Raw genomic sequence first — 12,126 nt, forward strand, 5'->3', positions numbered from 1 at the left:
GATGTTAGCAGATAGTTTCAAGATAAAGAAGAGGAGGATATCATTATTTTGTTTTCCATGTAGGTATTTCTGGGATTCGACAAGCAGCACCACATAATTACCAATGCATTAGTTGATATCAGGACCTTACTACGTCTACGAACAGTGTAAGCTTGTATGATGGCAGCAGGAGGCAGGGGCGTTGCTAGGGGGGGCTACGGGGGCTGTAGCCCCTGATCTTTTGGTTGTAGCCCCGGATAGAATCTCCGGAGCTACAGCCAAAAGACTAGCTAGCCCCCAGTCGAAACAGTTCCGACATCAGCTTAGCCCCGGGTCTTTTCCAGACCTAGCAACTCCCCTGGCAGGAGGTGCAGTTGGTAGACAGACAGGAGAACACAGTCAGCGAGTGGGAAACCAGGACCATTAGGTTGTTTGTTTTGTTTATTTATTTGGTAATGCGCGCCAAACCCTTAGGTAGCCGGGCGCAACAGTATACACAAGAAATCTTAAGCTTCATTACAGTGTTTGGCATGAATATATAAAACACGTAGGCAAGAATATGTACAGCGATATATGCAGAAATATATACAGGTGCAGGACATAAATTGGGATGTCCTTGACTCTCTAGAAAGTTTATCAAAATAGGCAGTATATAATCAAGTTTATTTGTATTTTGTATTTGTTTATTTATATTGCGCAGCCTGCCCACGGGCATCAGGGCGCATGTTTAGAAAGGTGGTTACAGTAAAGTGTTACAGAAGGCAGTTACAGATTACAAATTATATATACATAGAACAAAGATATATACATACATTTACAAGGGGAGTCAGTCGGCTCAGTATGTACAAGGTAATCGAGAGGGAGCAGCATGCAGCAGGTGTTACAAAATGGTGGCCGCAGCATCGTCTTGCTCAAAGAGCCATTGTTTTGTTCTGTTTTTGAAGGATTGGAGGGAAGGGAGATTCCTGAGATCTTTGGATAGGGAGTTCCAGAGCTTCGCTGCAAGGACTGGGAAGCTCGAACCTTCAGCAGTCTGAAGCTTGAAACTGGGAATGATAAGTGTGTGTGCTTGTGCAGATCTTAAAGGTCTGGAGGCTGTGTGTTGGGTGAAGCGTGCTGACAGGTAGGCCGGTGCCGCATTGTTCTGTGCTTTGTGGCTTAGAACAAGAGTTTTAAGGGCGATACGCCGTGAAATGGGGAGCCAATGTATGTTGCGTCTGGTGGATGAGATGTGGGCGCACCTGGGTATGTTAAGAGCAGCCCTGATGGCGTTATTCTGGGTTAACTGGAGTTTATCAATGTTTCTTTGGCTCGTTCCGAGGTAAAGGGCGTTGCAGTAGTCAATTTTAGATAAGATGAGGGTTCTGGCGAGGATCAGGCAGTTGTCCGTTGTTAAGAAGGGACGGCAAGAAGTGATTAGTTTACACGTATACGCAGATGCTGAGACTACTGAGTTGGTTTGTCTGATGAGAGAGAGGGTGGAGTCTAGGTAAATTCCGAGGGTTTTAGTGACATTGGTGACCTCGATGATGTTACCATCAATGTTGAAAGCCTCATATTTACTGTCAAGTTTTGAGAGTTTGGACTGTGAGCCTAGGATGAGTAACTCAGTTTTCTCATCGTTTAGGCAGAGACCGTGGTGGGCCATCCACGCCTGGATGACTGTGTAGACTGCATTGAGTGCTTTGATGTTGGTTAGATAATCACCAGTGATAGGGATGAGTATCTGGGTGTCATCCACATAATTTGTGTAGGTAACACCCAGATGGTCAAGAATATCAAAGAGTGGTTTAGTAAATACGTTATAGAGCGTAGGTGATACGCACAGGCCTTGTGGGATTCCGCAGGGGACGTGAGCTGGGTCAGCAGCGGCAAGAGGTGAGAAGACTCTCATGGATCGGTTAGCAAGGAAAGAGCTGATCCAGGAGGTAGCTGCATCGGAAAAGTGGGCGGCAGTTTTAAGGTGCTGGCAAAGGATTTGGTGGTCCACCAAATCGAAAGCGGCGGACAGATCAAGAAGGAGTAGCAGCGCTTGTTTGCCTTTGTCTTTCAGATCCTCAATTTGCTTTTTTAGATCTATTAGAGCTGTCTCTGTGCTGTGTCTCGGACGGAAACCAGATTGCCTAAATCCTAATAGGTTGTTATCGAGATAATCTTGAATTTGGAGATATGCAGCACGGTCCAGGATTTTAATGAGGTAAGGCACCGTGGTGATAGGCCTGTAGTTAGTGGGATTGGTAGGGTCTAAGTTAGGTTTTTTGATAAAGGGGATTACCCAAGCATCCTTGAGGTTATTCGGTACTATGCCAGATTTAAAGGAGGAGTCGATGAAGGAGGTGATGAAAGGAGCGAGGTCAGCCGCTGCTTCCTTTACGACTGGTGCTGGGCAGGCGTCACCTTGACAATTGGATGGTTTTAACTTCATGATGATATTTTCCACTTCCCTAATGGTGAGAGGTGAGAAACTAAAAGGTTTGAAGGAGTGATTAGGGGATGGGATGTTGTAGGAGTATGTATTACCTGCTGGATCAACTTTTTTTTTGGTGTTGATTTTAGCTTGGAGTGTAGTGATTTTGTTTAGTAGTGCTTTTTGTATGTTGGCGCACCATTCAGTGTCAGGGGTACACGTGTCAAGGGGGGTCAACTGGGGACTCCAATTCCTTGAGGATTTTAAAGAGTTCCTTAGTGTTGGATTGAGCTTGTATAATCCTGTTGTTATAGACTTCTTTTTTGGCCGCTAGTATGGCTTCTTTGTACGAAAGGGTGATGGATAAGAGGTTAATTTTATTTACTGCCGTAGGTGAGCTTCAATCTAGTCAGTCTGTGTATCATATAGGGCCTAGTTGGTGATGGTGCATGCTCAGTGACCTAGAGTACAGAGTAGTTAATGGATGCAGAAAGTTCGGTATGGGCCAGGTGTAGAGGGCTCAGTGTGAGTCAGGTTAGGTGTCGTTTGTACGTAGCCATTTCAGTATCTTGTATCTGAATATAGGGTAAGGTTGTTCAGTTCGGAGGTCAAGAGATAACTTGTTCCACCATTGTGCAGCTTTGACAGGAAAGCTGGTTCCTCCCGCAGTCGAGCGTTTGATTCTAGGAGTCTCTAATTTAAAGGCGTTAGTAGATCTCATGGGGCCAGTCGATGTTTTCCTATTGATGTTTTCCATAAGATACGGGGGGCTAGGTTGTTAAGACATTTAGATGTGAGGGAGGCTGTTTTGAGGAGGATTCTGTCTGTTATCTTCAGCCAGTTCACCTCTTTCCTGAATTTAGTAATGTGCTCTCTATGAGGGATGTCCAATGCTGCTCTTAGGGCATTGTTCTGAAGTCTTTGGATTTTGTCTGTGATGTATTTATTGGCTCCTGAGTACAGGGCGTTACAATAGTCTAATCTAGACAAGGTAAGAGCATTGGCTATGGTGGTACAACTAGCACTGGAGAGGTACGGTCTAGATGCCGGATGAGTTTGCAGGTGTAAGTGGTAGAAGAGGAAAGGGAGTTAACTTGCTTCTTGATAGTGAGGGAGGAGTCCAGATAGAATCCAAGGGTTTTAACCACAGACATCACCTTGATTGGGTTGTTATCAATGCTGAAGGATGTGTAGTTTGGGCTTAATATTTGGATGTTAGCTTCAGAGCCTAAGATTAGTATCTCCGTTTTATCATCATTCAGGCAGAGGCCATCCATGCCTGAATGAGGGTGTAGATCTTGTTCACCAAGGCTGAGTCTGCCTCGAAGTCACCCGAAAGGGGTATGAGGATCTGGGTGTCGTCTGCATAGTTTGTGTAGGTGACACCCAGTCTGTCCAACTTGTCAAACAAAGGCTTGGTGAAGATGTTGTACATGGTGGGGGAGACACAAGATCCCTGTGGGACACAAGGTGTGGATTAATAATTCGGTGAATAGTGTCTGTACTCAGGCATTCTCATAGGTTGAGGTATAGCTAAATATAGCCTCTGTCTAGAGATTGCCAATCACGTCGGCTAGCAGAGATATGCACAAATTGAAAAGAATGAGTCAGAGCGAAGAAGACTCCTGTGGGACTTTAAAAGAGATCTTAATGACAAAAGAGAAACATTCCCAGTTTCATCTGTTTCACATGTTTGGTTAGCAAAGAGGAAAGCTACCTTAGGGCTGGGCTCTTTATTATAAAGGATAAGTTACAAGCTGCCCCCATTCCAAAGCCCCTCTTGGGAAGCTGCAGGTTGAGATAATGTGGTGCATTACTATCTGAAGAAGGCACCTTCCCCTCCAAAGAATATCCTTTTAACTGGCCCAGTAATGTTGAATATTTCTGACACAAGCAACCACAAACCAAACCATTATGTCTTAGTCATACAAGACTCAGGATCCTGTGAAAGTAAGGAAAATCAAAGTGCATGCAAAACTGCCCCTTTCACACACCCTTATCAGCAGTGTTGGGTCTGGGCTATACATAACACTTTTTTTAAAGATCATGAGAGGGAGTAGGGTGAAGAGGTAGTTTCCTACTTCTTACTGTTGGTTCTTACCTTTTTTTGGGGTCGTACATGAATAGAAAGTTTAGGAGGCGCAGACCTGCCTCAGAGAGCCATGGGAACTTGTGTTTCAGGTTGTTATATGGCTGTTTCCTCACTGTGTACTGGCCGACAAGAGGCAGTTTAGAGAACCCCTGTGAGAAATGGAGAGAGTGATAAACATCCAGAGAGAGAGTGATAAACATCCAGAGAGAGAGAGAGACAGAGAGAGAGAGGGCACTCTGCAGCAAATGTGCTTTAAATCAGCATACCGGCCAGATGTTTTCATTGGGTGTTCCCAGGAGCTGGACTATGAGGTCAATCTGCTGAATTTCTGAGCTCCCAGGGAGCAATGGCTTGTGGGCGAGCAACTCTGCAAGGATACAGCCTACAGCCCTGTGATGAAGGAAGGATGAATGAAAGCAGGTAATAGAAAAGGACATTCTTCAACCAATGATATCTCATTTCAACCCACTACTGGAAATATTTTGTATTTCACAATCTACATTTTTTTTCTTCCCATTAGTCACTCTTTTGCACAATTTAAACAAATCTCTAATTGTTTACCAAAATGGCAACCGTTTGTTCCAAATGAATACTTGTGCTTCTGTGCGCCATCTTTTTTATGCTGAATGTGAAATGGTTTAATGCTACACCAGCTAACAAATGGTGTACTATGTATATACTGGTGTCATTAATGTGGCGGGTTCCATGCCAGCAGATACTAGTGTGGCCAATCTTCAGTGGAGACTCTGGGCAGCAAGGGGCTATGAAGAGCTGGAGTGCCTTAAGTAGCTATCCGAGATTTCCAAATGGACAGATGGTTGGCTTTATGTCAATGCTGTTGCATATCGTCCACCAGCAATGTTGCAGAATCTGCCCCATCATAACATCTTTTCAGAGGTACTGTCCTGTATTTAAATCTTGCAATGTACCAGAAAAACAGGACACATTTGGAGAGAACTATTCCAGCCATTCCCTTTATTGAGATACCTTTCCACTTTAACAAAGTTGAAGAGAATTTGAAAAAAGGTGAAATTCTGGCATCTCAGTGCCTCAAATATTGTGTGATGATGTAGTTTCAAAGCTCAGGAAGCATTAGGTTTGAGATGCAGATGCAAATGCAAATGAGATAGACAGGGAACACAGAAAACAAATACTAATTTTGCCTGAGGCACAATTTGCAACAAAGCGGACTGTAAATCAATCAGGAAAAACTGAAGAACAAAAGTGTTCTAATCTATCTAAAGAAACACCCTTTATATGACTGAGAAGCACAATCCCATTGCTTTAGTTTTCAGCAGGTCCACCGGTAAACCTACCATTCATCACCAAATGTTCCCTGAAGACTAACGGCTTACCACATGTCAATTGCGGTCGTCTGAGTAGTGGTTCCAAAAAGCAACTCCGGAGCCCGATACCTATCCAATAAAAAAGAAAGACACGGTTTGTAACCTTCTCCAACAAGGAGGTTCTGCTGCCACTGTGCCAATAAGAGGCAAAAGTGTGAAATTTAAAATTCAGTGAGCTCATCTGTCTGACTGTTATTGATATGCCCATCTCTGAAGACGTGTGTAGTCCCACGACATTCGTAATTTTCACTGGCAGAGATAACATCGGTTACATGCATTCGTACATGACGGAAAATGCGCGAGGCCCTCTACTGAGAGCGCACAAGACAAAATAACCTGTTCTATGGGATGGTTCCAGCCAGCAGGGTGTATAACCATACTTTAACCAACTGTGCCCTACCAGAGAAGAAATTATTCAACCTGGCCCTGCAGACAAGCACCAAAATGCTAGTAAATTCCTTCACTGAACAAGAGTACAACAGCAACTCCAGAAAACCATTTCTGCCTTGATGGGTTTCAGTGGCGTGCAGCTGCCATGTCGGCACACAGAGTAAGGGTTCCACGTCTGGAACACCCCTACTAACGTACGGTGAAACCTGAAGCATTTTGAAATGTACCCAAAATGTGAGAGCCCCTGTACTGACAACAAACAAGGTTTTTGGGTTTGTAGAGAACATTAACACACCAAAATGGATTTTGTAAGCAGGTCAGGCAGAGTTCAACACAGCCCTGCTTAAAAAAAAACTAAGTAAGGTTTACACAACTAATTTGTTTTATAGTCATTAATGAAGCACAGGATGCAGAGGGGCCACAATCCGCGCAATGTGAAACAATGGTTGGGCAATGGAGTTTAAAATAATATAATTCTGGATACTTGGGATAGAGGATTCTAAAGAAAGTACTATATATATATATATATATATATATATATATATATATACATATATATATATATATATATATATATAATTTTTCATGGGATGAATTGTTATATATTTCAATAACTAAATTTTGGTGAAATGTTTGCATGATTATAACAATTAATAAATGTCTTACCAATTTGAGTTCATGTGGTTTTTGATACTTATGCTCATACATTTGATCAATGTACTACTATTTGCAAAGTGCACTGATGTGCAACAGTTCAAATTATAAAGTAGCAAGGGGAGGGGCATTCTTCCAAAACCATCCCTGCCCCTTTCCCACCACTGTCTGATCAAGCAAGTGCTGTAATCTCTTTGACTAGACAATTAAGAAACTGGCAAAATGTTGCTGCTTCCAAATCGCATTCCAGGGATATAATGCATATTGGGCCCTCTTGTGCAAAGTGCATGTGACTAGGCACATTTATTAAGAGGCAGTTCTATGCAATTGTCATAACCTGCTACGCATAATACCACCACAGTCACCGATATTGGTGAGTCGGGGCTCAGTGTGATGACCATAATGTTCAAACAAACACACACACACACACTGGTGGGCAGGGGCGTACTTTCCAAGTCACAGCCTCTGATGAATTTACATCCTAAAGGTTTTTTAAAAGTAAACCATACATTCGGACTTTTCAAATCTCACCCCCACCCGCACCCCTCCCGACAAACTCCATTGTCAGAGAACATTACAGTGAAGGTAATTAATCCCTGTGTAAATGTTCTGTGGCCATTCATTAGCTGGAAATGGGCACAGGCGTGTGTTTGGAAAAGTACACATAACTTCATATTTCTATAAATCCCTGCTGTTTACATGCACTTTACTCCTGTTGATCCCTGTAGGTATTTGGAATACTTCAAGCAATGAGACTTGTTTTTAATCTCTTTACCTTCAAACTATGAAATTGGTCGACACCGAGTACGTGGCACCTATCTGCGCAATCACAATTGTGAGATTTGTGTGAACATGTTTTATGATCGTTACACACACACACACACACACATCGCACCCTTTCTTGCCAACCCCTTCTGCCTGAGGCTACAATACAATTATGCTATGCCATTCTTCTAGAGCAGATGTGATTTACAATTTTGTTAATGGGCACATCAAGCAAAGTAAGGAGGTTATGCATGTTTTTCTTTCTTTAAATGCCACTTACATTTTACAATATCCTGGTTTGCAAGTTTAGCCTTTGCTCAATTAGATCCAGTGGGTGTAAGCATCGGGGGAGCAGGGAGCTTCTCTTAGTAACTACTTACTTACCGACATTGGTCTTGCAATCTTAATGCAGCACATTTGCAGAAGTCTGAGGCACAAACCTGTGATCACTAAAAAACCATTGCCATCAGCAGACCATCCACTAGGTTTACAAACTACAACTACAAACTACAAGGCCAGTGAACAGTACGAACACCTCAGAGGAAACGTTTCTCTTGCTAACAAACTTAGAACTATACTTCTGTTTGAGGATTGTAGGAGTATCAGCCAAGAACCCTAGGAGTGTTTAAAATACACTCGGAGGGGAGAGCCCCCTCCTACAGACCCTGGAGCTGGGATGAGTAGGCCCAGTGTGTGCTAGTAAATTCTTGAATTGGTGTGGCAAAAATGTTTGCCCTGAATATGTTGTAGCAACCAATCGTAATGAGGGATCCCAAACCAACCAAGTGGGAATTGGGGGAGTAGAAGGGGTGGAGTATTTCTACCACATAGAAATGTTTTTGACTAATGGGTTAATATTGTGCATTTTACAGCACACCTTTGTGTGAATAATTGGGTAAAAAGCATCAGTTTGCAATCTGTTTTTTTAAGGTAATTATAATTGGTTATTTATAACACGCTTAATACCCAGAGGTTCTAAGTGCGGACCCGGGGATCAAACCTGTGTTGTCTTGCTTCCAAGGTGAGCGCGTTGCCACCGAGCTATCCTGCCTAGTCGAAAAACTCCAATAGATAAAGTCACTAACAGTTTACAGAAGCATTTCCAACGCATTTTTATGATGGCTTTTCCCACAATATATGGCAGTAAAAACATTTTCATGCTGGCATATGTCCATACAGGTCCATGCAGATTGTACCAATATATGCCAGTATGAACATAAAAGATCTCACAGCAAATAAAACATGCTATGCCACAAACAGAAATAAAGTAGATCCAGACTGACTGTATCAATGTAGGCCATTCTAGCCACTCCTGTTTGCTTTTATCCTTGATGCGCAGGAAAAACAATGCTACACCAAGAATTTATGGGCAGAATTGGACCACCAATGTAGACACACCAAGCCAAATTTGTTTTAATCTTGATGCACAGTAAGAAATGACATGCCACAGTAGGAATATATGGCCAGGCTGACTGCACCAAAGTAGGCCACTCTAGCCACATAATAACACTTATGTTTGCTTTTATCATGGATACCCAGAAAAAAATACTACCCCAATCAACAGCCCCCTACCCCCAGCTGGCACAAATGCAAGCACAGTCACACACACACACACACACACACACACACACACACACACACACACACACACATGGACTGATTCACACACTGCATTCACTTGCTCATTCAGACATGCACCCATACACCGAATCACTGTCACATGCAAACATTGCATTCATACTTTACTTTTAACTTTTTCTTACCTTGAGCCCTGGTACGGACTCGCATTGGCTTGCAGAAAATTCTTGGACTCACGTGCAGCAAGAACAGGAAGCACTCCCTGCTTTCTACACATGAGCGGCTGAGAGGAGTGCACTGAGCACAATGCCTCAGGTCATCTTAAATACTAGGTGGTGCAAAACCACCCTCTACACACATTCAGACATGCCGTTCCCAAGCCTACATCCCCAATGATCCATTGAAGGTTCAGGAAGGAATATGCCTCTGGCTTTTCATGGCGCATTGGGCATGAGCCATGGGGAACTTGACCTGTCAAAGGGAAAAAACAGTTAAAGCCAGCTCAAGAGCGCTCCCTTAGGTACAGCAAAGCAGCTGAACTAGCACCTAATGTTTTCACTGGGCTGGCTGGGCTCATCCAGAATGGGGGGGCCGGATTGGCATCCTGTGCACATTATGAACAAGCCGCCCATGAGGCCAAGCACCCATCATCACTTTCTGATCGACGCATGACAGAAGCACAACATACCAGAGATTTTAGATAGGGTGGCGCTCTACCTTTTCACATAGCATGCAAAAACACTGACTTGAACCTGGTGGGCATGTGTGGACACACCACAAATGAAACTCACCACAGAGTCACTACTTTCGGGGTCATTGGTTTTAAGGGAACTCCATAAGCACGAGCCAACCCAAAGTCTGCTGCAGGAACACAAAAAGATGTGGTCAATGAAACGTTTCATAAAGCATGGTCTGCTGTTCAAGCACACAAACAGGGCAAACGTCAGGTGTCAAATCGGAAAATATCCTGGGAGGAGGGAGCTGTAATGTAACTTTGTAAACCAGAGGGTGTGTGGGATGGTATACAATCGTATGGTAACAGCCCAGAGTTGAGTTTTCGACAAATTCGGGTGGTAAACACTTCTAAACACAAGCCGACAATTTTTGAAATATATAAAAGAATAATACCAGTGAGAATTTCAGAATGAAAAGTAAAAATAGTATTAAAAGCAAAACCACACTGATAAACATTTATTAAAAGTAGAGCTTTTATACAACACTAACATTTTATAAGTTGGCAACATTTGTTAGATTTTCAGCTATTTGCAAAAATGCCCTCGGCTTATTTGCAACCATTAAAGATAAACCAGGACAAATTAACCTAGATTTTACTCAATGTCAAAAATAAAGAGGAATCATAGTAAGTGAATCAACGACGCTATGGAGACCTAGGGGATACACAACAAAGAAGGGAATGACCAACAGAAATCTTCGGAGACTTGATCCTCAGTTGAGCTGGTCTGCACTGCAGAAATAACATTATGAAAGGGTTTGTGCAGTTAAATCATATACGTTCTGTAACTAAATTTTCACATGGGAGCAGGGGCTCTAGGACTTTTTTGTTTCTCTACTAGCGTTGGTTTGAATCTTAAACCACTAGTCCTACTGCTGTTATTCAAGACCAGGCACCGTTCTTCTACAGGGTACAGGCAGTATAGAACTGCCAGATACACAGATCTTGAATCGTCTTTCTAGAAGGAAAGAAGAAGGAACAAGGGAAAACAACCCCCAGGCATTGACATGAAATACTTTTCCAAAGCCCCCCTCACACCATAGATGAGAGCAAAGTAATAAGTAGGCCAGAAACAGGGACACTCCCATGCAGATTTATGAAAAGAAAATGACAGGTCTTTCTTAGAAGATTCTGGCATGTGTCAGTAAGGCAGCAACCGGGGGGGGGGGTGGGGGTTGAGAGATTCTGGCATGTGTCAGTAAGGCAGCAACAGGGGGGGAAACATTAAAAGCGAGGTTAGGGATTTTATGTTCAGTTCTGTTAAAAGATGTTTTAATCTGTTGGCTTCTCCAGAGGACTCTGCCGTTTTCCACAGTGGAATCACATGAGGATCTGTCGTCACAAAAGATCAAAAAGATTCATTTAGGGAGACCACCAGGGGGCGCAGAGCATGGCAGTCGTGTAAGACTCGCGCTCCTCCAGCCCCGCAGGGCCTAGTGTGCAGTCACAATCCCCGGCAGGGATTATTCGTTTCAGCCCGAGAGGACCTGCACCCTGGGCAGCCAGCCCCACCGAGGCCGCTACCCAGGGACCTAGCCCAGTACAGCCCTGAGCCGAGGGGCCAGGGGAAGGCCCTCCAGAGGAACGCCCACAGCTGTGTGCTGCCCACACCTGGGACCCAGGGCGCATCACATCTAGCGGCGTCATCGCCCCCCCCCTGGGGGCCGGGATAAGGCCCGAAGTGTGGGGGACGCCCCCACACCTACAAAACACGCCAGGAGACCCGGCGCAGGTGGCGACGCTCCCGCGACCCTAGCCCCGGACGAGCGGCGTGTTGTGCCAACCCCCGCCATGACAAAGAACTGCGGGAGCCCGGCAGCAGAGGAGCCCTCCATCTGAACCCCCCACTCACCGGCAGCACGCAGGACCAAGGGAGCAGAGGCCAACACCAACGACGTTCTCAAGGAGCGGCCCAGCTGAGCGGAGTGGGAGCCCCCCCCCCCGCCCCATCTAGAGCCCAGGGTCGAGCGGCTCCCACCAAAGATCCACGGGCACGCTGGCGTTTGGGCCCATTGCGTGCTGGGGACCCCGGAGGCGTCCTTCACTGCCGTGCCATCGCCCTCCCCATAGAATACATTGGAGGATAGAGCGATGGGGCCCCCGCCCCGGCACACACAATACCCCTGAGCGAGGAGGCCCGCAGGGCCATCCATATGCGGTGGCGCTGGGGAGAGGAGGAGCT

General features: G+C 44.7%; 1 protein-coding gene across 3 annotated transcripts in view; it reads right to left on the minus strand.

Moving 5' to 3' along the window:
* Positions 1 to 12,126, minus strand: part of CDK10 (cyclin dependent kinase 10) — a 282,956-nt gene that overhangs the window by 26,323 nt on the left and 244,507 nt on the right. For 2 of the 3 annotated variants that reach the window (XM_069635576.1, XM_069635577.1), the window contains exons 8-11: positions 10,003 to 10,072; positions 5,834 to 5,893; positions 4,745 to 4,868; positions 4,488 to 4,627 (exon numbers count right to left, since the gene is read on the minus strand). In XM_069635576.1, the coding sequence (XP_069491677.1) occupies positions 4,488 to 4,627; positions 4,745 to 4,868; positions 5,834 to 5,893; positions 10,003 to 10,072 (394 nt within the window). The remainder of the gene's footprint in view (positions 1 to 4,487; positions 4,628 to 4,744; positions 4,869 to 5,833; positions 5,894 to 10,002; positions 10,073 to 12,126) is intronic. The other variant, XM_069635578.1, reaches the window with a different exon arrangement.

This window comes from Ambystoma mexicanum, chromosome 1q, assembly GCF_040938575.1.
Source record: "Ambystoma mexicanum isolate Mex_15411 chromosome 1q, UKY_AmexF1_1, whole genome shotgun sequence".
Taxonomy (NCBI): Eukaryota; Metazoa; Chordata; class Amphibia; order Caudata; family Ambystomatidae; genus Ambystoma; species Ambystoma mexicanum.